Source organism: Seriola lalandi, unplaced genomic scaffold, assembly GCF_002814215.2.
Source record: "Seriola lalandi dorsalis isolate HSWRI2012SDOR001 ecotype SW California unplaced genomic scaffold, Sedor1 jcf7180002054133, whole genome shotgun sequence".
In the NCBI taxonomy this organism is placed as follows: domain Eukaryota; kingdom Metazoa; phylum Chordata; class Actinopteri; order Carangiformes; family Carangidae; genus Seriola; species Seriola lalandi.
The window spans coordinates 684,418-711,692 of NW_019524686.1; the positions used below are offsets into that span (position 1 = coordinate 684,418).

The 27,275-nt window shown below is 38.4% G+C and overlaps 1 protein-coding gene across 3 annotated transcripts in view; it reads left to right on the forward strand.

Annotated features, from left to right (window-relative positions):
- The window catches only part of hook3 (hook microtubule-tethering protein 3), a 27,237-nt gene extending 1,332 nt beyond the window's left edge, over positions 1-25,905 (forward strand). The window contains exons 2-24 of one of the 3 annotated variants that reach the window (XM_087173235.1): positions 4,605-4,690; positions 5,012-5,084; positions 5,385-5,435; positions 5,654-5,786; positions 5,935-6,002; positions 6,235-6,297; positions 6,887-6,970; positions 9,779-9,942; positions 10,063-10,203; positions 10,588-10,675; positions 10,867-10,980; positions 11,137-11,247; positions 11,572-11,656; positions 11,766-11,835; positions 14,799-14,939; positions 15,340-15,427; positions 18,306-18,340; positions 18,494-18,576; positions 18,796-18,896; positions 19,032-19,136; positions 19,667-19,738; positions 20,427-20,563; positions 20,737-25,905. In XM_087173235.1, the coding sequence (XP_087029361.1) occupies positions 4,605-4,690; positions 5,012-5,084; positions 5,385-5,435; positions 5,654-5,786; positions 5,935-6,002; positions 6,235-6,297; positions 6,887-6,970; positions 9,779-9,942; positions 10,063-10,203; positions 10,588-10,675; positions 10,867-10,980; positions 11,137-11,247; positions 11,572-11,656; positions 11,766-11,835; positions 14,799-14,939; positions 15,340-15,427; positions 18,306-18,340; positions 18,494-18,576; positions 18,796-18,896; positions 19,032-19,136; positions 19,667-19,738; positions 20,427-20,563; positions 20,737-20,749 (2,106 nt within the window). In that variant the 3' untranslated portion in view covers positions 20,750-25,905. Of the gene's footprint in view, positions 1-4,604; positions 4,691-5,011; positions 5,085-5,384; positions 5,436-5,653; positions 5,787-5,934; positions 6,003-6,234; positions 6,298-6,886; positions 6,971-9,778; positions 9,943-10,062; positions 10,204-10,587; positions 10,676-10,866; positions 10,981-11,136; positions 11,248-11,571; positions 11,657-11,765; positions 11,836-14,798; positions 14,940-15,339; positions 15,428-18,305; positions 18,341-18,493; positions 18,577-18,795; positions 18,897-19,031; positions 19,137-19,666; positions 19,739-20,426 lie in introns of all 3 variants that reach the window. The other 2 variants (XM_023403437.2, XM_023403438.2) reach the window with 2 other exon arrangements.
- Positions 25,906-27,275: the final 1,370 nt, after the last annotated feature.

Here is a 27,275-nt window from a genome sequence, read left to right on the forward strand (position 1 = left end):
CAGTGCATCACTGTCACCTCCTCCTCTTGTTGTCATAGCTTGGTTTATGCATGACAACCCACAATGGCCTTTCTTCGTGTCCTAGTAATGTTGTGGCTGGCAAACATTTCTCACATACCTGTTAACTGTGAAGTTGCAGTGTGACTGATTATTACTATAAGGTATTAGGCTGTACCTTTTAAAAAATAGCCATGGAAATAACCAAGCAACTGTTTCTGCTTTAGGTCAGCACAAGAGAATGGCCACATAGTCTTGATTTAAATGATGCTGAGAAACAAGAAACTGGATGTGTTTGATTATTATAGGTTGTGTGTCAGAATGCTGAAATAATAGCTGCTTAAATAGTGTTACCACATCCACATACAGAATATAATGTTTTACTTCCTGAAAAAATGTAAGCAGTTACTTTTGAACCCTGTCTTCATTATCTTACTGTTCTCAATAAAGATGAATAAATAAATAAAGGGAGACAGGATGTTTTGGGGGTTGCAGTCAAGGCAACTTATCTTTTTAGATTTAACCATTAAATCTGTCTGTCAGCCAAAAATCACTGTGTTGTACTGACAGGTATTTCTTTTATTTTGTCCATCTCATTTATATCAATGAGGGTAGGATAAATAACAGAAACATCTCTGTTTACTGCAGTGCAGTTCAAGATCACCACAAACTGCAGCCTCTAAAATGATCATACAGGTGAATCTACACCTCTCTAAAACAATAAAAAAAAAACTGAACATAACTCTCCTGAAGGTAGAACTGTATATATTAGACTGCATTAGTTTTAGCTTGGTGTATGTAATAAACTGACAACTAAATGTATAGTTGCTATATCAGCTCTGTTCTTTTCATCTGGTGGATCTTGCATGTTGAACAAACCCTACAGTCTATGGTACAAACCAGTGAGTCTAATAAGATAATGGGGAATAATGGGATGCAAGTGATACAGTTTTATCTCATGACACTACAGTCACTGGGAAATAATGATGAGTTTTTCCTTTTTACCCTTGGTGCATATAATAGTTTGTTTGTATGAGAAAATTCTTCATTTCTGTTGAGCTGAGCTATAGCCTTAGCTGGCCGATACATTCTTTCTGGTGTGGACATTTGGGTACCTGTGACGATCACTTCCCTTCTGAATCTAAGCGGTAGCTTCTGCAGCCCATTTTTTTCCGAGTCATTTGACATACAGTATGTTTTTTTTCCACAGCACTACTCTCTCCTTCCTAAACTGTTTCCACAAATCCGTAGGTGTGGATTTCCCTTTTTGACCTCAGTCTGCCCTATCTGTGAGACTTGTGTGTGTCCATACTTCAGCTGTGGCCTATTGCCGAGTTTAAGCAAGTATTTTTTTCAAGAATATGATTGTTGGTTTTTTTTTTTTTATTGCATGAGTTTTGTGGCTTTTCAGAACTGAACGCATATTCATTTCTAATAGATTAGAAATGTAATTTATCATGGGAAAGGCAACTTTTGGTGAAGCGCTCTTTTATAAGCCCTTTAAGCAGATTGCTACGGATGATATGATCAAAGCATGCTGATTGTAATCTAGAACCACCGTGAAACATGAGCAAATCCTAAACTAAATTAAAGCCTCAGAATGCCTCAGGTCACATGATGCTTTTCTTCCACATTAATTGGTTTTCAGTCATTACGTTGCAACTCACACACATATTGACACATTAAAATGTTAAATATGCCTCCATTTCAAAATTTAAATGAAACAATAAATTAAAAGCAATAACAGCCCATATTACCAAAGCTGGAGTATAAGAAAGTCTCAAATTCTGAAGAAGTGATTGTGCAAATACCGTTTGGGAAATGTAGACAGAGTTTGCAGTATTATAGCATCCCAAGCATCAAAAGTGACAGTTAATGGTTCAGATGGATGTTGCTGTTGAAAAATGTAAGCCTAGTAGCTATGAGCACTGCAGCGGGCTAAATATAAAAGCAGTCTTGTGTAATAATGAAGGCAATACAGAAAATATTATTCCAATATATGTAGTAGTGGTTGTTGACCTCCTTTTATTCTGTGGTCAGTGCTTCAAGGTGATTAATATCATCATAATAAGCTGATTGGGAGGTGATCCTGTTGACGCAGGGGACGCATGGCTTAGGCCAGAGCTGTCTGAAGAGTTCTGATGTTACAAGTGAAATCAACAAAGTCCGGATAGCTCCTATTTATTGTTGTACTCATTCACTGACAACTGGTACCCTACAATATCCTAAACGCCATAAAGCCACTCACCTGCAGTGCTCCACTGTGGCTTTTCAAGAGACATCACATGAGCACATGTCCTTTTTAAAGGCTTTGTATCCAGTGGTATGTATGCTGCAGTTTTGTTGATGTAACACGCAGTCAAGCATGTGGAGCTCACGTGGCCATTAGAACGCATTGCTGCTCAGGAACAATAGTTTAGGATGTAAATAAAGCTACAGAGCCCTGGAAAAACTGAAAACTCACCCACAAAATGCAACAGATACAGTAAGCTTGGATGTGTTGAACCTTTAGTAGATGGTAGATTGAAGGTTAGCTGATCAAACACGTTCACTCATCAGCACTGGCCACGTGTTGATCAAGCTTCCAACCTGACATCAAGCATATTATATGTCAAGAGCCACTTATTCGTTTCATTTTCAAAAATGCTTTATAACAATCTCCAGCTGACAGCTGTTGACTGGCTGTCAGGTTTCTGTTAATGCTTTTGTTGGGTGTTTGTGTGTGTGTCAAAAGGAAATGATGCAGACCAAATGCTGCCATGGTGGAGAGACATCAACAAGTTTAGAGCAAAAGATCTGCATGCAACCATTTCTACCACAATGTTTGTCTTGTTTCAATAATCTACAATTCTGTGCTCCAGAGTTCTGTTTACATGTTTAGAATTCAGTAATTTTTCACCTGTGTGAAACAACAATTTGACACTACATTTTTGACACCAGTGGTTTAATTCCTACTCTATCCACACAGATACATATTAAAATACAATGCCATCTAACCAGTATTGTATGGAAGTTTAGAGGATAACGTATCATTACAGCAAAGGGTGTAATCTTGCTTAAGCTGTGGTTACGTTTTTCTCAGTCTCTCACTGGTAATTGATGTTATGTAATGGGGGTATTGTTTTGGTTCTGTTGTGTGTTGGCTCTAGGCCAGTGGCTGGCTTTAGCTACTAGCTGCCTCGCTGACACAGGGTACCCCTAAGGGACTGACCCTAATTGGCCCCTTAAACGTTATTTGGTGGGCATTGCTCCACGTAAAAAGACAAGAGCCAAAATGTCTTGAAGCTTACATTTAAGAATAGGTGATGCACCTAGTGTTCGACTGTGAATCTTAAGTAAAATATCAGTCTAAAAGCTTTTCTATTTAGATTATCTCAGTTTGTCTAGGAATGTTGATGTTGTTAGTGTCATGTTGCCCTTGTGCCATGTGAAGTTTGTCCTCTCCGGTTGAGTGTCAAAGGTCTTCTTGTTATGTTTACTGGTATCCCACTCTGTCTTTGCTAATAAATGATTGCAATTGCAATTGAATACTTCTCAATATCTCAGACCTAGAGAACGAAAAATTTAACAAATCAAGTACAGTGAATTCACTTCACCTTTTATAGTTTAAAGTCATTTAAAATAGACACTCGCATTAGTGCAAGTCAGTAATTGGAGATGGTGTTGTTATTGCATCATGTTTATTTTAAGAAAATTGCGTAAACAGTTCTACAGCCATAGCCATGGGTTTAGATGGCAACAAGTGAAATGGCATTTTCTTGCTAATCTAACACTTTAAGCTGCTTCTCATAGTAAAATCTTTCCAGTCATAAGACCTTCGAATGGGTTTTATATTGGAAATAATAACAAGTTGAACATATGTGACAATAAACTTACCTCAAGCTTGAGTCTGATTTAAAGTGCTCTGGTCAGTTCACTTCAACCCATTTACCCTGACAAAGGGCTTGAGAGCTGCATGTTGTATTTGAGCCACGTAATGAAAAGTGAGGCAGACAGAACGATGAAGAAGGTGCAGGCAGAATTTCAACCTCGTCATTTTCTTCCTGTCAGAACTTCAACATTCCTTCTCTCAATTTCCCCTCCTCTTTTGGCATGTTGGCTGTTGGTATATAGACAGAAGAATATTCACTTCTGTCTGGGTAACAGACTTTCAGCCCAGAGGGAAAGAAGCAGAGAAGAACATGAAGGGGTAGAGAGAGAACAAAGACATATCAATTGAGCTAGTTCAATCGGAAGAAAAAAACTTTGAAATTAACGACAGAGGTGACATAAGAGAAACTGAGCAACGATGATAAACAAAGTTGAGAGGGAATTTGCAGCGACAGTAAGTCAGCTCCGCTTTGGTGCACACAGTAATATATTTGAGTCACTCAGGTACCCTTGAGGCATGTAACTCCCACCTCCTCTAATGGAGCTGCTAACGGGCCGGCAGGTAAGACTGTGGTTATAGTGGGCAGCTTCGAGGTGTTCCTGAAAACACATAACTTTTCATGTAAAACGCTTGTTGAATATCTTGAGCAGGTTATATTGTGTGTCAACATAATAAACTACATAGTTGTATCCTTCACCCAGCACTCACAAAGTTTGTGTGTCTGTTTGTTGTTTAGATCCAGACATTCGGAGTGGAGGCTCCATGCAAGACAGTAGAAGACTTGACGAGTGGTGTCGTCATGGCGCAAGCTCTACAGAAAATGTAAGTTTTCATCCTTACAATATTTGTTATCAGTTGCATTTTTATAAAACAAATTCTTTCTATGTTATTTTACATTGTTTGTGGCATATTCTGAAATGTTTGACAGCTAATGTACTAAAAACATTCAGTAAGACACTCCACCCCTGCAGGCCCGGCCCTTTTCTCATACAACCTCCTAAACCTGCAGCTTCATAAAATGCCATATCTTGTTATAAACTTGCCACTTTGTCTGTGCTTTGTTTATTTACAAAATCACACTTAAGAAGAACTTCATGCTTTAAATCCCTGTCCTTTTGTCTGTCTGAATATTTTTTTTTTTAGAGATATAGGGTATTTCACTGACGCTTGGATTAGTAGAATCAAGCCAGAGGTTGGAGACAACTGGAGGTTAAAGGTAAGAATCAGACATGATTTGGATGGATTACGATGCTTGGTTTAGGTAGTTTTTTTTTCCAATTAGCTGAATGATGTAGCAAGTGTGAATGAACAATATCTTTGTCTAGAAATATTAATCATAAAGGTATGTTGGTAATGCATGTTCCTAAAGACTTAGGTGATCCCACTGCTTCTTTGTCACCTTTAAAAATATAGCATTATTTGATATTGGTTCAGCATAAATTAGCAGTCGGTGTTGTAACATTTTTTGTCAGCCTCAATTTGAATCAATGTCTACATGAGTACTCTCTTCTTTCAGGTCAGCAATCTAAAGAAAATTCTGAAAGGCATCCTAGATTATAACCAGGAGGTAAGAGCAATCAACTGTATTTGTTTCGAAATAAGAGGTTTGATCAGTACCAAGCATTCAGACGTAAAGCGCTATGTTGCTGGGCAGGAGAAGTTCAGATTGCCTACTGCCCACTTAATCCTTACAGGCCTCATAATCTAATTTTCATATCATGAAAGATTTAGATTATTTGAAATATATATATATATAGATAGATAACATCTGTTGCTCCTGTCTAGGTCTTAGGGCAGCACATTAATGACTTCACACTACCAGACGTTAACCTCATTGGAGAACACTCCGATGCAGCAGAACTTGGGAGAATGCTACAACTTTTACTGGGCTGCGCTGTCAACTGTGAACAGAAACAAGGTGCATATTCCATATTCTGTGTGCGTTTTCGCTGTCTGTGATATGGAAGTTTATATTGGAAAACAATGTTTTTATATCACATTACGTTAACAGCTGACGCAGAAGCTTGAATTTACCTCATAAATGTTTCTTTTTCTCTGTTTTCCAGAATACATCCAGACCATAATGATGATGGAGGAGTCAGTGCAGCATGTTGTCATGACAGCTATCCAAGAGGTAGATGATCATGCTATCTAGACCGATATGAAGTAGTATTTGCAGATGATAGTTGATTAATGAGAAAAAAAGTGGGATTGGTCAGACAGATTTTTAACATAAAACAAGCTTGCAGGTGGGATTGGGATGTCACGTCTGCAGGATCAGATGTTAATCCTGTGGGTCTGCAGGAAGGCATCTTCTTGTCATCATCTTCTTCCAACCTTTAACCTATTTTTGTGTGTTTCTGTAGCTGATGAGTAAAGAGACTCCGGTGACGGGAGGAAATGACTCGTATGTGGATCTAGACAGACAGGTATGGAGACTTTATTGAAGCTCACTGGGCTGGCTCTTAATGCAGGTCTGTTTTCTAACAGTGCTGTCAGTAGGATCTCATATTTTAGAAAGACAACACCTTCATTTGTAATTTCAAGTAGTGAAAACGGTTTTACATTTTCTTCATTCTGTCTAGAATTCAAAAATATTTAATTTTAAATGTAACTGCCCTGAATTAAATAGAATTGACTTTTAATGTACAATATTAAAATCTTTGAAATCACACATAGACACCCTCCAGCACCTTTTCCACTGAAACCTCAACACAAGTGCGTTTACTTTCTGAGCATTCACTATAAAACAGGACCCTCAACCCACCCTCTTCCTTTTTGGCCACAGAGCTGTAAAACAGCTGGATCTGTGGAAAAGCTTGCTTCAACAGAACCGCAATACTACTACGTCAACGTTACTGTGTACATAATGCTTCAAAAACACCTCAGACTATTTCTTGTATTTGTATATCCCCAGATCAAGCATGTCTGTGAGATGTAAGTGAGTGTTTCTGTAGTCTCATCCAAATGGAAATGAAATCTGCAGGGTTTTGACTTTGATTTTCTTTCTGTTGTCAGCTGAAAAAGACAGTCGAGGAGCTGAATGACGCTTTGGCTACCAAGGAAGAGATCGCCCAGAGGTGTCGTGAGCTTGACATGCAGGTTGGTTTATTGCTGTGGCAACTCCCCATGTCGTAAGCCCTTTGAATGCTGATTTTGTACAACATAGCTGTGTGTGCTGTTAGTCACATTTCTGAATAACCTAACCTGAAACACTTACCCTGACTAGTGAGTCTGACAAGTTAGTTATTCACACACATTCACAGGGTGAGTGTGTGTGAATAACGAGACATTAAGATAAATGGTTATTATGACACACTGAAACGAACGTCTTGGTAATTCCATCTTAGTCATCAAAATATTAATCAAATATCAGTATTGTTAGAAGAATTCCATTATGTATATGTCTGCTGCAGTAGTCAGAGGTATAATTTCAACTGTTGAATATCAGTCATTAATCTTGAACATGATCATTTTCTCAAGACAGTGAAATTTGAGACTGTTAATCTTTATCTAAAAAGATCAAGGTGAGACATAGGGTAGATAAATTATAATTTTTCTTGTAGTTTGCAGCAATGTAGTTAATAGTTTATTAAGTTGAATATATTCATAGCAAAAAAAAAAACCACTTGTATAAATACATAGTATTCACAGCCACCCAATTCCGTTATATTTTTACTTTCTTTCTGTGATGTTCATATCTTTTACTATCTGACTGATTTTGTCGTACTGTTTTTGGTTACACTTTAAAAGCAGCTCCCTTTTCTGCATAATTGCACCTTAATTAAATGGTATAAAACAACTGATTAGCTGATTTATGTACTGTGGATACACCATTTACTTTTAAGATTTTTTTTATTTTGTTACCTTAACAATTATCAGTTGTGGCAAATAGAAGGAAGATCCATCCATCTTCATAGAAGATGATTATATTTGATATCATTATTTTGATTTTTTGATTTTTCTGCCAATGACACATAAACAGCAGGAACATGGAGCTGTACTTTAAAGGGTTACCTACTCTCCTGTTGTATTAATTCAGTTTCCTCTTATTTCCTGACTATTTCAATACTGTGTGCCTTGCTTTAAAGGCCCTCCATGTCCAAGAGGAGCGTGATAGACTGAGGTTAGAGTTTAATGAGCTAGAAGAGAGGGTAAATCCAAACTTTCTTTTCTTTCTGTCTCTTCCCTCCATTCATGGCGTGTGGTGTGTCTAATAGTCCTTGATTTTTTTTTTCAGTCTGCTTGCACCAGCATCCCTTTTGGAATCCAGATCCCCCTTCTCCTAACAATGTGTGCATGTGTGTGTACATGTTTGTGCACAAGTGTTTGTGCACACGTGTACACCTGGTCCTCTTGGGGCACACCAGTCACAACTGCAGTTTTGTGTGGGTGTGTCACCCCTTCAATAATAACCTCCGACCCTTTTCACCTTGTTGTGTTTCATGCTTTCCCACAGCTAGTAGGCAGCAAGAGGAAAAGCTTGATTTTGGACCAAGAGGAAGGAGTCATTAAATGGCAGAACTGTTGAATATATGTCAAATATTTACACACTGTATATTATTTACATGTTATGGTATAATTTTGGCTTTTTTCTCTTGTGGAAGTACACATCAAGAACCTTTTTTATTTAAAAAAATATGATCACTAAGCAATCAGCAGCACCACTGCACATACTGTAACTCAATACCTATATAGGAATGATGGATGTTTTTAGGAAAACCTTTTCTGGTTTTGAGAGTGAATATTTGAGCCCCGCCTTATTTCCTGCTTTTTGAGCTGTCCTGATCACATCTTTGATGTGATATAAGCTTGTTGCAGTGAGAGAATTTTCACATTGATGCAAGTTCTCTGAGATTGCTTCCACATAACAGTGTTACTGCCATTTAAATGGCATACATTTTACACACAGGAGTGTTAAACAAAATAAAAAGGCAGACATAGTTAATAATGTTGTGCTGGCTTGTGAATATATTTGAAAATCCTACGCAATGGATTCTACAGGTTTAAGAAGCAAAGTTCATTTTCTAAGTCTAGAGTCTACCAAAAATAATACACAAACTGCACAATAATCAAAATTCCTCTTGAACATTGAACTTAACACAAGTCTATACAGTGGTGCACGACTAAAATTAAACCCAAAGTACTGCCAGACTGGTGCTGCGTGAGGCAGAAGGCATTAAATAAGATCCCTCTCTCTTACTCACTTACAGTTGCTATGTAATTTGTGGATATCACTTACACTAGTCTAGGCACATAAGAAGGTCAGGGCATTTATTTTAAAGTCCCAATATTTTGGAAAATGGTTATTGGCAAATCCAACAACAATCAGGGATTAGACATGGTGGTATGTGGTAGTGAAAACAACCAGCTTCTGCTTTGCTTTGTGTGGAGAGTTTGATTCCCTGTCTATCACATTGAGAAGACAACATCAAACCATATGTAGCCCTCTTTAATGTTGGAGCTTCTTGGTTTGTGTGTTTGTTGTGTCCTTGCTTTGTAACTGGAGTTGATGCTGCAGTGATTGTGAATAACCTGGACTGAATGCTGTAAAGAAACTGTTACATATAGATTTGAGTTGCTTGAGAGATATAAATTGAAAGTTTCAGTGCATTTCCCTCCCTAACTTGTTTCCCTTCTCTGCCTCTCTTCTCTGCCTCTCTTCTCTCTCTCTCTTTTTAACATCCTTTCCATCTTCACCTCTCATGCTCCTATCATCCTATCCTCCATGCCACCCCTTTTTTTTTTTGCCTTTTCCTCTATGTTGCACCTTTCTTATTATCCAAATCCCTGTCTTCTCCTTATTCATCTGATTCTGTTTATCTCACTACTGAACCATATCCTCCTGCCCTTTCTACTCTTGTGTATTTCCATTCTTTGCCTTCCTCTTCGCTACCCTTCCTCCCTCAGGTGGCAGCCTTGCAAGAGGAGAAGAGCAGTTTGCTAGCAGAAAACCAGGTCCTGATGGAGAGACTCAACCAGTCGGACTCCATAGAGGATATAAACAGCCCAGCTGGACGCAGACATCTCCAGCTGCAGACACAACTGGAGCAGCTACAGGAAGAAACTTTCAGGTGTGGAGTTACTAGATGGAAAGACATTTTGTGACAGAAAAAGTGAGAGCTGATTTTACTGATGCTGATGACTCATATGTTCAGATTTGAAAGATGATTATTGTCGCTAATTCATTTTAGGTTGGAGGCAGCAAAAGACGACTACCGGATCCGTTGTGAGGAGCTTGAAAAAGAACTTTTAGATGTAAAGTCACAGAATGAAGAGCTTGTGTCACTGGCTGATGAAGCCCAGTCTCTCAAGGATGAGATGGATGTCCTTAGGTAAGTTGGGATGTAAAATCTAAGTCCTCAACATAGTGTGATTACCTGAGTAAAGCACACTAAACTAAACACTAAACAAGAGAAGAGATTCTAATCATTGTTCACAAAACCCCCAGAGAATCACCTTGATTAAAAACATGAACATGACACTATTGTTAAAAAAGTCTTGCACCAAAGACCTAATGGATGTGAAAATGAGTTAAAAAAAATAGAAGATGACAAAAGAAAAATAATGCATTGTTGAACCACTATCCTGTTATTTCAGATTTCCTTTGTCACAGGTGTGTCACTATATAAACAGAGCTTTAGAAAAGCTCTCTGATTCCTCTTCATTGCAAATATAACATCACAAAATTAAGCCATCTGTTGTTTTTCCCCTGGTAGGCACTCATCAGACAAAGTGTCAAAGCTGGAGGGCACAGTGGAACACTACAAAAAGAAACTTGAGGACATGGGACTTCTCAGAAGACAGGTACACAGTCTCACACAGACAACAGACAAAATTAAATATATATTTTTATTGTGAGGAGTTTTACTAAATTCTTCTCACGTTACAACACATCCATTGGTTTGTAAGAAGCATTTAGTTTTTACTCATCACAACATGTAAGACACAAGATGGACAGTGCAAACGAAGCTTATATTTCTGTCGCTATTTTTCAGAATAAGCTGATGGAGGAGAAGAACACAGTGTTAATGCAGACCAACGTCAGTTTGGAAGAAGATCTACGAAAGGCAAATGCTGCCAAGGGCCAGCTGGAGACGTACAAGAGACAGGTACCCAACCGACAGCCATGTTGACTTTCACATGTAAAAATCATTATTTACATCAGCCCCGGCTGGACTATGTAACTGAACTTGCTTCGATACTCTGTTATTATACTCACACATGATCGATAATGCCTTCACTTTAAATGTCGCCTCTCTGCACAGGTGGTTGAACTTCAGAACAGACTCTCAGAAGAATCTAAAAAGGCTGACAAGATGGAGTTTGAGTATAAACGCGTCAAAGAAAAAGTGGACTCCCTGCAAAAAGAAAAAGATGTACGTTCAATTCACTTTATTAATGAATGAGTTAATTAAACTGGTAAAATGATAAATGCATTTTCTGTAGAAACATCCCACAGTACATGTTCTCTGACCTATTTTATAGATGGAATCAGATATATTAAAACCAGAAAAATGTGCCTAACTTTGTGATTTAATAAGTAAAGTAAGATCAGAGTTAGTTATAAAGTTATGAGAGTGGTAGCTAAGGGGTTTACATATGACAAATTCTATTGGCATTTAGTACATTGAGAACTTTCATTCTAGATCCTGCTTTATGTATCTCTTATTCACACTCTTTGCTCTCTGTCTCCTTTCTAGCGTATGCGGACAGAGAGAGATTCGCTGAAGGAGACTATTGAGGAGCTGCATTGTGTTCAGGCTCAAGAGGGACAACTTACATCAAGTAAAGAAATGTCATAGTGGCTGAAAAAAAACCATCAATCTCAACCACTCAAGTATATCCTGTTTTATCATGGTTTACCCTGTAATAACACCACTATCTGTTTGCCCAGGTCTGTTCCCATTGGTCAGCAATGACGGCTCTGATTCACTGGCTGCTGAGATCACCACCCCAGAGATTCGGTATGACTTTTGAACCCCACTTAAGTGATTAAAAAAAAAAAAAAGAGAGAGAACATAGTGATATAGAGTTGTTGCTAGAGTAAGGTTGTTATTTAATCTATTTATATTCAGTAGGTTAGTTATGTAAAGGGATGTAAACATCCTGATTTACAAAGGAAGAAATATCACAGCAAAGTATGTAAAAAGTATGTAAAAGAAAATTCATCTGTATTGTGTATTTTAGAAATACTGTATGTTGTGATGCAAAAGACAAAAGATTTTTGTCCCTGCATCGCAAATTGTATGTTAAAAACCCATCATTCCAGATGAAGGATAAGATTTGAAAGGTGCTTTATAATGACAGGGGCCGACAGTGGGATCCTCTCTTGATGTTGCTGGTTGTGTGTGTGTGTGTGTGTACAGTAATGTCCGTGGTGCTGTAGCCAAATGGTCTGTAGCTTTCTCCTTCTCTTTCTGCCATTTTAAGGTAGATGGGAGTTTGTCCTAAAAAGAGCTGTCTCTGTAGTGAGTTATGTAATAGTTGTGCGTGAGTTACATCAGCCTGACTGCTGCTGTCCAAGAGGGCTGGGTTTTCTGCTGGTAGTCAGAAACTGCCTGGATTTTATCTCAGCACTTGTGAACCTAGAAAAATGTGGATTTACATTGAAATCCTAATCTTCCAAAAGCTGCTTATGAGAACCAGTCCAAGCTATTCATTAGCCTTCAGAGGTAATGAGAAGCTGTTGTATCCTGAAGTGATGTCATATCCTGCAAGTGTTCGAAGATCAAAGTAAAATGTTGCAACAGCAATGTTTCGTGGGAAATGTCTAGAGAGAAGAACAGTGTTTGAAAAACAAACTTGCTAACTGGGTACTTTGGTGATTCATGTTCATTTATGTCTGTTGGTTGTCAGTTCAGTGTCCAATAGTGAGTGTGAAAAGTAGTCTGTGCCTAATTCAACCTGTTGCTTTTATGAGCAGCATCTGGAGTTGATTTTGTCAGTCAGTTTTTGTCTAAGCTGAGCACAGCCAGGAAAACAGCTGGAAACACAGTTATTCTCTCAGCCTACTGTAGAGTAGGAATCAGAACTCCACCAGAAGAAATCCAACAGTGATGTGATCTTTTTACCCAATAAGCTGCACTGGAACGTCCTCTCAACTCTTACTTGCCCTCCTTGGCCTAACCTTTACTAGCCAGCAGCTGTGAGTGTGTCTTGAAACATTTAGCCAGTTCTCCACTCGGAAAAGAGTCAGCAGCCACACCCTGAAAAAAACACAAGACTCAAGTAGCAGGCTGTGCTCAGTTCTGTCAACAGGAAGATCAAATCTGTTGAGTAGATGGGCTGAAGCAAGCCGGGTTATCTGAAAAAGCCACACTATTTGGAAAAGTGAATAAAACATCAGAAACAGACAGATTACTAAAATAAACCTTGTGTCCAAAATTTATTGCCTGATTCACTTCCAGGCTGCCTGAGTATCAGATGCCTCCTGCGCTGTCTATTTTAGTGTTTACCTGAGTACAAAGACTCAGTCCTCCTTATTTACTCCCCTTTGTACTGTGTGCATTGCTGTTTGTTTTTTTCATATTTTATGAGAAGAGAAGAAAAATAAAAGGGCAAGTGAATGTGGGTGCACAAACAGCAATTCAACTAAATTAGTGTACAGAAGAGAAGATCATGGGAACACTGAGCAGCCTTCTAAACACATTTCACACAGATCATATTTTACCACTTGCAACTTTGAATATTACCTTCTTGATTTTGGCAGTCCCTAACTGCATTTCACATTGTGGTTGTAAAGACACAGACGCTGCAAACTGCAGAGGAAACACATGAACTTTAGATGATGCAGGAATGCAAACTGGATAACAGAACTGAAATAAACTTGTCAATAGGCCTGTGTATATTCTCATTTGTCCAGGTCATAGTATCCTAAAGGAGTTTTTTAAATCGAAAACAACTGGATGTCAACGACAGTGCATGCAATCGACTGTCGTTGACACTTGGAGCACAAAAGGGAACCAGTGACATCATCATCCTTGTGAACGCCCACAAGAGGTTAAATACCTGGGTCTCCACACCAGAAAGTAGGACCAGTCCTAGCCTGGTCAGATGCGTAAGCGAACTGATGAAGCCTCTTGGATGAGAGGTGAAACGTCTTCACAGACAAATAACCTAGTCCAGTTGTTTTCGATTTAAAAAAACTCCTTTAGGAAACTTGTCAATAGTTTTATCATCAGGGAGATGGTTCAAGTTATAACATCATCAGTGACTACTCAGTGGCAGTATCAGTCAGTATGACGTAGTATTAGAGCAGTGTTGCAGTAGTGTTATTGTTGCAAATGTTACCAGAGCTGTTGTATGATTCTGTTTGCATAATAGGTGTTTGTAGAATTAATTAAGTTTGCCAAGTACTAGAATAAATCACCATCTTATATTATCTTCTTATGTTCTTATATTGGCACACACACTCACACACGCACTGTGGGCCCTGTCTTACACCCCGTGCAAAGCACCCATCTGAGCACTCATGGATGTGTTGGTCTTGAATTGAGGTGTGGTTGGGCGCATTGTTTGTCGCATTGCTATCTTTACCAGCATAACCTGGTCTGAAGTCAGTGTCGCAGTATTTCACTGTTATTTTAAGGGCGTATTTTAAAGAAAGTAATGAGTGCCTACATAGGTGGATACACAACGTGCGTACACTGGCATTCCGGTTATGCACAAGTAGAGTGTGCTGAAAATGTGGTTCAGATGTTTGGATAACTCAGGTGGCACCATACAGTCTGTGGGTGGAACATTACAATACTGACCTCAGAAGGTCCATTGTCCATTATAATATGAAGGAAGAAAGAGATATTGAGGTTATTATTCTGTAGGGTCGCTGATTACAGTTGTATAACAACCAATATTGTTTGTTTCAATGAAATGTGATCAGTTATCAGTGTTGTCAGAAAGGAATTAACTCTCCGGTTTGTTTTGACAGAGAACACTTGATTCGTCTTCAGCATGAGAACAAGATGCTAAAGCTGGCCCAGGAGGGATCAGACAATGAGAAGATTGCGCTGTTGCAGAGTCTACTGGAGGATGCCAACAGAAGAAAAAATGAACTGGAGACAGAGAACAGGTCAGAAAAGCGCGTAACAACATGCAGATTAGCAGCATTAGCAGCAAAAGAAAAGAGGCTGAATTGTTAATAACATTTGCCAAGGAAAAACACTACTAAATTTGTTCTCAATATGTAATTGAGCTAAAATAGAGCAAAGAGAATAGTTTCCTACCTAGAGTATCTTGATTTGTTCATGTCTTAGAGCCGTTTTGTTGACTGTTGGGAGATTGTGTTTCCCTGTGTTAGAATGTGGATCGATCTTCCATTTATTCCCCCACAAAGATTTTCTTTGTCTATACTGGCCCTTCAGTCAGTGACTTTTTAGCCAGAAGCCTGCCTCTCTGATTTTTTTATCTGCTACTGTACAGCTTGCTGTTAAAACTATGTTGTAAGACTGGTCTTTTGTGACTTTATCAAGGTTAATCAATCAGCGTTTGATGGAGGAACAGAGTCAGGTAGAGGAGCTACAGAAGAATCTTCAGGAGCAGGGCTCCAAAGCAGATGATGTAAGTAATGAAATGTGTGCGTGTGTAACTGTGGTATCAGCTGAAATTCTTACCATACCACACCTGTTGAATAAAGATCGTCGACAAGACCGCAGTACACTGCTCCTCCTGAGGGCTCAAGGTGTTTGTATATTTTATCTAAAAAAATAACTTGCAAAAGTGAAAAGGTCACTTTTGATTTCTTTTAGATAGTACTACTACTTACTAACTCCTCTTAATATTAACCATTTCTAACCCCCATTGTATCTATGGTGTTTTATTTCTGTTGTGTGTGTGCTTTTACTTTATTTCCATGTGGTATTTAGAAAATGATTAGTTTTCCTGGGATGTCTACAAGCCTTGTGTCTTTAAAACATTTGACTGGGTTAAGAGCCCTGATGGCGTCAGACCATCATAAAAATACAATTTGAACATATTTTCATTAAAGAATAAAATCCACATATATCAATTGAAAATCTGCCACGCAAATTTATTCTTGTTAATATTAAGATATTTAACTTATGTCTCATCCTGAAACACAAAAGGGAAATTTTTCCATTGCCTTCTTCTCTGTTCCTTGTGTCCCCTCAAACCAGTTTCTAGTAGAGGACTACTGGTATGTAGGAAGAGGAGGTTTGGAGCATCTCCCAACAAGCTTTATGTGTGAGAGAGAGTGTGCATGCATGTTTATCACAATCCATGTGTGTCTTTACTAAATAATCAACCTTAATTTCCTTTGTGGGGGTTTCCAATCGCCAGCATTAGCAGTCTTGCTTAAACTATCTTTCACTCAAGATGAACAGAACGTTCACAGTATTTTCAATATTTTATAGATGCAGTCCAGTTTATAGAAATAAGAACACAATAAACAGAGGATGCAAAAACTGTTTTGATGAATGCATCATCGCAATTGTGGAGGAAGTCCTTCGGAAGACCTTTTTATGCCTCCGTGCCGGCGACAGCCAGAGCTGTTTTTGGGTTGTCTGTCCGTCCATCCATTCATCCGCCCGTCTATCCCCCGATTAGATTTTGGTGGCCAAAGGTCAAGGTCACGGTGACCTCACAAAACATGATTTTGTCTCTTTTAACGCAATATCTCCAGAACTCTTCAAGGAAATCCCTTCAAATTTGGCACAAACCTTCACTTGGGCTCAAGGATAAACTGATAAGGCTCGGTGATCAAAGGTCAAAGGTCACGGTGACCTCAGAAAACACTTTTTAGCCATTGCTCAAGACTTCACTCAGCAATTATGACAAAATTTCACACAAATGGTTAATATATATAATAATTAATATATAATTTTATATGACTCTGGATAAATAGGGATGTAACCTGAAACTAGTCTGGGTGGCGGAGGCATACAACCGCGAGGCAGTTATTCTAATTATTTATGTAAAGTTATAATTACAGAATCAGTCATTTAAGGAAGCAGTGTCGGGTGCAAACATGGGAAAGACAGATCACTATATGGATGTAAAACCATCCACATTTGGCAGGGCTGTGATTCTTGCCATTCGTTAAATACTTGAACATCTTTTTTTTTTTTCAAATGATGCTCCCACTGTCAGACAATAGTAAGTATATCTTTGTGATTCCCGACAAGTTCCCTCTTCTACATTCTGCTCTTTCATGACCTAGAGTTTTTTTGACTTCTTGAAACAAATGTGTCACAACTCAGAATGTAATGAATTAGCACCTTATGAAAACTGTGCATAATGCAAAGCCAGTATTGTTTTAGATATGTCATATTTTTAGAGAATAAAATAAGAACTCCATGATTCTATTGTTTGCAAATAAAATTTCAACTTTGATGGCCAGAATTCTATCAAGAGTCATTGGATTTTAACCTTTTATTGAGCATTTTACTGCTTTTAATGCATTTCTTACACTGAGTTGTACACATGTAAGGGTCACGTTTTCTCTAGCTGAGTGTTGACGTTCTGCAGGTTCACTATCCTTTCCTGTTAGAAATAGAGAGGTGTCTTTACTCAGTCCTTAGTCAGACACTACATGTACATTCTTCCTCCTTGTAGAAACCCACCTCTCCTTGTTCCTTGATGCTGTTGCCTTCTAGTTTAGAGAGCCAGTCTGAGCATGCAATCTTCTCTGCACAACTCTCCAGATTTGAACTTTGTCATGGTCTTGCTGCACAACACCTTAGATACCACATGGAGAGTGGTACCGCCTATGGACACAGAATCAAAAAACATAAGAATAAAAACAATTAGATCACTCATCTAATTTTTGGAGTGTCTACCCTAGAAAATCAAATCGTATTATCACCCACACAGTACTGGTTTGGTGTCTACGTCACTTCTCTGTTGATTCCCTCCTTCTGATCTTTGATGCAGTATAATACCATTATGATAATATTTTCCAACTATTATTGACTCTACACTTCCCTCTGTTGGATATCATGGGAATTGTTCATAATTTTATCAAATCTTTTTCACCCTAGACCAGACAGACACTCTGCTGAACCTGTATAAACTATGTAAAAGTATTTGCTATGTTGCAGTGATGCTGCACATGTTATCCCAGGTGGCTGATCCTATTAATTGTAGGTTGGATGCTATGTTACAACAGAATTTATCATTATCATTTGCACATTATGAAAACTGCATAATGTAATAATAATTATTGTTTTAAATATATACATCATATTTTTGACTTGTAGTCAGTAAGCTAAACTGAACAATTTCAGGGACTAACATCACACACAAATGTGGCCGCAGGTTTAAAATTAAAGACCTGGCGTGTGCTGCAGTTCCTGCATTTATCCAACAGAGTGGCTGTTTATTTATTATATATAATATTTCTGTTTTTGTTTTTTTTTGTTTTTGTTTTTTTGGAGATGTAAGATATCTGTAACGTAATTTTCATCTTTTCTTTTTTTAGTCTTCCATTCTGAAGAAGAAATATGAGGAGCACATGTAAGTGATCTTTTTACAGACCCAGAGCTGTTTTTAATTAGTAAAACTGAATTTGAAGAGAATTTCAAGAGTCCTTATTATTTCATTCTGAGCTAATTCGTGAAATATTTAATATAAACCTTTTTGACATTAGTGCTTTGTTCTTTCGATCAGGGAGAAAGTACGAGAGTTGAACAATGAGTTGTTGAAGAAAAATGCCTTCATCGACGAAATGGAGCCTAAATACAACGCCAGCTGTGAGTTTGGAGCCCTTTCAGATTTGGAGTGTGTGAAGTGCACTTATAGTCTGTTGACCTTCTTCTTCGTCTGCAATTGATTCTTGTCATTTTTAAATTTGACATTATTTCATGTGTGATGTCACTGCGCAGATATGAAATATTCAGTTCAAAAGGAAATGTGGGAAAAAGCACAGGAAAGGAGGATTAAACCAAATCTTTTATGTTGTTCCTTCTCAGCCCAACGAGTGGAGGAGCTGGAAGAGGCCCTGAAAAAGAAAGATGACGACATGAAACAGATGGAGGAGAGATATAAAAAATATCTGGAAAAAGCCAAGAGTGTCAGTCTATTTTATATTGCTATAGGGTCAACAGAAATATCTTTAGCACACTGTACTGTAACCACTGATACTTGCTCTAAGTGTAGGTAAACAAGAAAACTGTGATTGTGATGTTACTGAATGTTTCCTCTTCAGGTGATCCGGACCCTGGACCCCAAGCAGAACCAGGGTTCAGGTCCAGAGGTTCAGGCCTTGAAGAACCAGCTGCAGGAGAAGGAGAGGATGCTGCACTCACTGGAGGTAATCTGTCAGTTGTTGAGTGGACTCAACAAGTCAACTCATAGATGATCTGAGAGATTGTATTGTATTGTAGCAGTTGTCTACTCTCTCTTGCGTTGTGTGATGAATCAGGTACAATCATCACTGTCTATGATGCCAACTAGCCATTTATTCTGATAGCAAGAGATTCATATGAGGTTTCTCACAGCCAGCTAGGTAGTAATAAACTCCAGAAATTGCATAAGGTGTGTACAGCTGACTGGTATAATTGCAGGGGCCCAGCAGAGGGCGCTCATGTTACACACAACAAACCAGTCTTTGTGGGAAATGAATAATAATATATTATAAATAACTTTAACAAAAATAGAATAGTAACAGTAGAATTATTAACTCTGCTACATAATCACACAGGAAAGGGAACAGACTCTGGAGAGGACAAAATGTTTTTCATGTGTGTAAAAACACAGTGGAAGTATTTGGACATCCGTCTGTAGCTGAAAACATTCTTGCATTTCTAGAATTTTTTTGTCTTTTCATTTCTCTCCAAACAGAAAGAGATGGACAAGACAAAGAGCCAGAGAGATTACGAGGAGAAACTGATTGTGTCAGCCTGGTACAATATGGTAAGAAAGACTTAATACAGTCTAAGACTGTAACACCAGTCACATGTATCAGTGGTTTGGACTAGCGTCCCTTTTTAATTGTGGCACACACTCATGTACAGCTGATATTTAAGGCTAAGAAATTAATACACAAAAATCACTGATATGATAATAAGCACTGAAGAACGGACAATATTTTAAAGTAAATGTGCAGAAAATGATTGCGATGTCAGCTCACCTATTGATAGACAGAACATTTTATCTTGTTTTAATGTAACATGGAATTACACATGTTTTTTATGCGTTGAATTTTTAATACTTTAGACGTCTCTCTAATATACAGTAAATACCTCTTTTGCAAGTAGACCCAAAATAAAAAGTCATCAGGCATTTTAACCACTAGAGGGCAGCAGAGACTTTTCTGTAACATTAACAGGAACTGTTTGCACTGTCACATATTTGATCAATAGCTGGTGTTAAATTGGCACTAATATTGTGTTTGAGCAAATTCTCTTTCTCATGCATCAAGGTTAGTGCACTGATTATAGCTTATTATCTGGTGACTCTCTTACTCTTTGTTGGAACAGTTTAGTGCTCATGCATAAGCTCTGGCTCATACTGGTCTATTTAATCTCCATCTACTTACTGTTTCTATACTGATAGTGACTATTGAGACCATTAATGGGACTTCCTCTTTATCTTTTCCCAGGGTATGTCTCTGCAGAAGAAGGCGGCTGAAGACCGACTCGCCAACACCGGTTCTGGTCAGTCCTTCCTGGCCCGGCAGAGACAAGCCACCAGCACACGCCGCTCCTATCCAGGCCACGTCCAGCCAGCTACCGCAAGGTAGATGGCAACAGGGCAGAAAAATACTGCGACAAACTACCTTACAAATCCCCTGAACTTACATAAAGTAGATGCGCCTTTTTGGAGGCGCACTATTTCCATTCATTTCTAATGGAAGTTCTTGTTTTCCTGCATTCTGCCTATTGATTATCTTTTTTTTTCTTCTTGATCAGATCCATGAGGTAGAGATGCCAGGCAAGGCTGCCCAAATCTTGCACCACTTTTTTCCTGACTAAGCACATTTTTCCCAGACTCCTGTGATGCCAGGCTTCTACCTATTTCACCCCCAGTATATTTAATAGGGTCTGACTAATCACTCCAAAACACCTCTCTTCCTCCCTTTCAACCACTGACCTTCCTCAACCTGTACTCTGTGGCAAACTTTTGCCAGGCAGGTAATCTGAACCCCAAGGCTGAGAAGGCTTGCATCTTCTTGACAAGTTATTGTCATTTTTGTGTAGAGGATCCGCTCTGCCTGTTCATGCAGTATTTATGCACATCTCTACCTGTGATAACATTTGAGGTTCATGTTTTTTTTTTTTTGTTTGTTTTCTTTGACTTGAGTTGACAGATCAGATTTTCTATCCCGGGTTATCTGTTTTAACTCTTCTGATGTAGCTTTAAGAAAGTTAACAGCAATTTTCTGTTACATGTGTCAATGTTTCACTTGTGATTCAAATGATGATATTTTCAGACAGTTGCTCCTTTGTTTTGTCATTGTGTTATAGAGTGTTGAGGCATAGGAAGATGTATAGTCATCACATGTAAATGTTACATTTTCTTGCTAAAAGTTCTGAGTGATTTCTAATGGGACTACATGGTTTGAAAAAAAACAACAACTGTTGGCTGGTAACTGCAGCAATAATTGTGAAAATTATTTTTTCTTCCAAGGGAAAAAGAAAAAGTAAAGTTGTTCTAGAAGGTGTGATCCACAGCTGGGTAGATTGTGTCAAAGATCAGTGTGCTACGTTATAGTGTATACTGGTTTTCTTTATGTTTCTTGACGAGCCACGGTTGATCAAAGCATGAAATGCATTAGTTCACATGGTTTTAGCTTTACCAGCATTTACCAGGTTGTCTGTGACAACACCTTTTGTGCCATAATGTTACATTTAAATGTATTTATCATAGTATTTGGTTAATATTTTACTTACAACACTGCAGACTTACAGCCCCCCCCCCCCCTTACATAGGAAGAAATGTGTTAAAGGAAAATCTAGTCGTGAGGTGCAGTAGTTCCTGAGTTACAGATCCTGTGACTGTCTGGTTGAAACTGCATTTAGTTTGTAGGTTGCCCCCAATGCCAACAAGTCACCAAAAAGGAGGCATTTATTGAATGCAGCACACTGAAGTGGACTTACTTTCCATATAATTTTAGAATGACTTGATTGCTATCATAGTAGAAAAGGTGTTTCAAGGTGTGTGCTAAGGTGTTTCAATAAGCACCGCACCGTACTGCTCATGCCACTTTACGTAGGAATCTTGAATAGGTATGCTTGTTGCAGCTGTTCCCGTCCCTTCTCTAACCCGTCTTTTGTTCCATTCTCTTTACCTTGTCGTTGTTTTTAAGGCAGCACCGTGAACAATCTCTCGTTAACATGATGGACCTGTAGAAGCATTGAAATTAACCCTGTTAATTTGCTGTTTGTCTGTTAAGATCAGGGCCCTGATGAGAACAGGCCCTGTCATCTGACCATTATCTCTCTCTCTCTCTCCTCCTTCAACAGCAATGTCACTGCATGACTGGCACACCAATGAACTGGCCAAGCCTGGTGTGGCTGGGCTAGGCTGAGGCACTCGATGCATGAACTACCTGTCTGCCTACTGTTTGCATGACTTTGCATTGACTCAAGCCTGTGAATAACCAGCGCACCCGGCTGCAGCATGAGCACTAACAACCTCTGCAGTGTCATGCATTGTAACCTCCAGACAAGCCTGAGGAGTGATGCGGTCAGAAAAAGAATACCCTCACGCTCCTTCCCCCAATTAATCTCCTTTCCACCCTTCCAGCTCTTGACTCCTCTTGTTCTCTTGCTCTTTGTTATCCTCTCCATCCCCTCTCCTCTACCCCTCCTACTTACTCTTCATGGACATGCCTGCTTGTGCTTCCACACTGCATCAAGTCTGCTACTATTCATGCACCAGTATGTTACAAACACCTAGGACCAGGGCAGTATATCGCAGTATAGAGTCTTTTCTGTAGTGCTTGTGTGCAACTTGACGTTGGCTAGCTGCTTCAGGATACCTCAATGACATATTTCCACATATCTGTTTCTATTTCCATGGTCGGAGGACAGTTGACGTCAGTAAGAGAGAAATATTTGAGAGGTGTAGCCTGCAAATTAGTCTGCATAACAATAAAGAACGCAGCTCCCCTTTTAACTCCTGAGTAGTGTATATCCTGCAATGGTTCTGCCAGCCTCTCCTCAGTATGTTGCTAGATGGCATCTTAGAAGTGCTTTTACCTCAAGTATTAGAGAGTACAAAAACTTGTGGACTAAAGGAGAGTTTATGGGGGGTTGCCCTATAGGCTTTAGGACGGTTTGCAGTAGGAGCATAGGACGGCAACATAAGTGTTTTAAATCAATAACAATGTTACAGACATGCATTTTATACAGGATAAAAGCCCCCATTAAGCTTACTTGCAGTTTTTCTTTAGCTGTAATTGTTAAATGTTAGTGTCAGTGTAGCATCTGTTTCTTGGTAAAAATGCACATTTATACCCGTCATGTAGTGTTTCTGATGTTGGCTATATTGTAGCTGACCACTTTGTTGTCTGTTATTTGTCTAGTAGCAAATAAGCGCACGTTGTCTCATGTGTAATACACTATACCATAAAAATGAATGCCAATTTGATAGAAACATCAGACTATTAAAAAGGTGATATGAAACTCTACATTAGCTCTTGTAGGCTAATGTATAGCACATTCATTTAGTTGGATTGAAAGGGTTAATCAGTTAAAAGATGTGGAAAGGGAAAACGATTGCAATTTCAAAAGAAAGGTTTTGGCATTAATTGTTAACGGAAGAAGCTGACTGCTCAGACATGCAGGGTTAACCGCTAAGCAAGACATGAGTTACATCAGACGCAAATTATAGTTTCAGTAATAGTGAAAGTTAATTTGGTGTTGATGTAAGTCATACTGTACTGTTGTGTAGCAACTGTCTTATTTAAATTTCACTTCCAGAGCTTATGTTGAGAAAAAGGGTGAGAGAGACTCCAAATAAAAACCTGGACCTGTGAATATATGCATATTATAGGCATAAATGCATACATTTGTTTAAATGGAAGAAATGTTTGAATGCTCCAATTTAGTGCCTTTGTTTAAAATACGATATAAAAAAAAGACTTTCTGGTCTTCCTAGGACTAAAGGCACGTTGCCTTTAAAGACCAGCTTTATTGTTTTATTTGAAAAGATAAAAAAAAATGACTAAGATGGTCTTAAAACTCATCCACATGATGAATATCTTGACTTGTATTGTTTAGATGATGTAGGCTTAATGAGGGGCTTTTTCTTCTCTGTTTTTAACCTATTTTACTCATAATTGTTAAATTGTGTAACCTTGATTTAATTCATGCCGTGCATTTTTATCTCAATGGCTTATTTATTCTTTTGCTGCTTGTACAGTGTGTTGTTACAATTTTTTTTTTATATTAGTAGTAGTATTATATCACCACTTATACTGTTACAATGGAGGTGAAGTTTCCATACGGCATCAAAATACTGTTAAATACTTGTATTATGCAACAAAAGGAGGAGAAGGCTTGTAGTAATGTAGTGTTTGTCTCCATCTGATGAAAATGACACAAAGGTTATAATATGAACAGTGTCAGCTCAGATCAGTGTATATGGGAGAAAACGCTGTAAGGTTATATTTACCTCCATTCTTGTCAGGAAATTACTGTGCTAAGAAACTTATCATATTTGAAAATGAATGTTTTCTCATCAACAAAAAAAAAAGCACATTTAAAATTTTTAATCACTGAATCGTTAGTGAATTTACCGTGACCCTATAAATTATCATATTTTCCAGTGTTTTAAGTGACAGCATCAAAGACGGGGGCCTTGTTTGTGGGGAAAAGGGTTCATTAGTTGTTGTGGATGCACATGTAACTGCATTAAAAATTACATTAGTACAGATGTTTGGTTAAGTATCTTGATTAAATAAGAGCAAATCAGAAACCATATTTGGGCATCAACTTAATTTGTGTCCCAGGAGCGAGTAATGAAGTTGAACATTTTCAGTCTAAATTCATTTGTAAAGGAAAGAGGTGACATCTTTTGTCTAATTCTCTACTGTTTCTCTCTGTTTTTTGTTTTTTTTGTAAATTGCTTGCCATTAACATCTACAGTTTGAGCTGTAAGTTATATTACACAGAACTCTTTTAACCGTCCATCCCCACAAGTCATTGGTTTGGTAAGAAATCTGTATATAATGGAATACATCCACTGTAATGGTTGACCTGTTCAAATTCATATCAGGGATGGTTGGTGGGGGGGTGGGGGTGGGGTATTTTTTGTTATTTAATATCTCCCTGAAGAAAAATCACATTGTGTTATCCCCTCTTATCCACCCTCAAGTCATCCACTGTTTTATGTTTCTTTTATGTGTCTGTGTATATTCGTATTATTACCTTGATGCAAATGATCAGACAGCGGGGGAGAGATTATTGCAAGGGAGTTGCAGTAATATAACCAGAGAAAGTAATGTTTCACAGCCAGCTAGTTTTTCGGCCATTTTCAGATGTTATTAATGTCAAGTTCTTCTCAGTAGAGAGGGGAAGAGTGACACCTTGGTGAAGTATTTCAAGCTATGAGTCAAAATCCTCCCTTATTCCTGTTTGAGAACAAAATACTAAATGAGGATTGCAGTTTCCAAAACTCAGTCATAATGTGGTGTATTACTTACATGCCTAATCTAAAATGAGTACCCAGTATTTCCTAATGTTACTTGACTGCTAACCTCTGTGGGCCAGTCAAAAGAGTATTAGAGAGATGACACAAACAACATGAGGCTGTTAACAGGTCAGAATCTTATCTCGACGCGTGCAGTGTTTGCTGTATTTTTTTACTCATCGGAAAACTTTTTCTTTACATACTGAAGTAGCAAATAACCTTCCATTTGCCAAGTTTTATATTGATCTTGTACAAACACACTATGTACATACTTTATGTGACAGTGGTAGAGGAAGTGTCTGGCCATTTGAGAATGAGAACATAAAACTCATGTCTAGGTAGATGGATTTCATATAGCATCTGTCCGATGAGGACCAATTGATGTGCTTCCTACACTGCAAAACTTGGAAATGACATTGTAAATAAAGCTTGTATAAAACAGACTGCTCGTCTGTTTTCCAATTTTGTACATAACGCAATCACCAGTATAAAATGTGGAAATATTTTTCTCAGATACTGTCAGATACTACACACATCGTCAGTTGGTTCTTGTGTCTGGTTTCATCGGTTAACTGTAAGATACACACACACACACACACATAAACTAAAAAGAGACTGCGGGCTTAAATCAACTCATGACCTCAAATTATACTGCCTGAGGGGCTGAATCTATTATTAGCACACAAAGTTAATTGATTTAATTAAAGCAGCTGTAATTGATATTTTGATAATGATATCAAATGACAATGTGAAAGAGGTCACTCATTAGCAGCTGAAGAGCCTGTGTTTCCCTATTTCCCTCAGGAGATTGAAACCAAAAACAGCTAAAAAAGACTGATTATTCCACAGGAGGCCAGATACACCACTACAGATGAATGACAATGAGGCTCTGTAACTTCTGGATGTGTAAATAAGAAACCTCTGCGAACAAGTTTGCCGTATCGGTTAGAAAGGTGATGTGAAGAGCCAACTTGTACCCAACTTTGCAGTTTAAAGTAAAATTTAGATTTTGAATAAATTATAAGATGAGCAGATGCATCATATTTAGCAGAGGACAACCTTGGCAGATAAAAGTCCTCCTCGAGGCAGAAAAACAAAAACAGTCCTGTAGTAAATTTGTACACTTAGGTCTTCATTAAAATCCTTCCAGCAGACAGATGAGACAGTCTCCAGACCAGGCAAGAAAGAAAATGACGATGATCCAGGTTGTTTTTAAGTGTCCTGAAAATACACTCTAAACCAAGATATATATGACTTTCTTATCCCTAATGGGAGTCGGGCCTGGTCTTTAAGTTATGCCAAGGAAATATGTTTTCCCTAATACCAGCTTGTCTAACCCACCATCCTATCCTGGATCTTAGTGTTATAACCAGACTCACTAACACAGAACTATCATGGCGAACTCAGATTTTCAGTATGTGCTCCTCTTGTGAACTGAGTCCGTGCACACAGCAACACAGAGACATCCCAGCCTGGGAAATGAAGCCTTCGTTGCCCCTCGAGGCTGCGGACACAGGAACTTCCCTGTATCAGTGTCCCATTCTTCATTCCTGAGAGCTTCTCTTTTCTCTCTCTAACCTCAGCCTCTGGGTGCTTCCTCCTGACATGTCACGGCAGAGGTCCAGAGTCAATAAAAATACACTTCTCTGGTTACTTACTCACTTCCATCATGATGGGCCTGAGTGAAAGGAGAAGGGGCAGTGATGGCTACAGTCCACTGTACTGATATCACGCCTGGATCAAATCATATATGTTTATGCTGATGGTTTATTTTACCTCAGTTCCCAAAAACAAGTTACTCAACGTTGAGAAA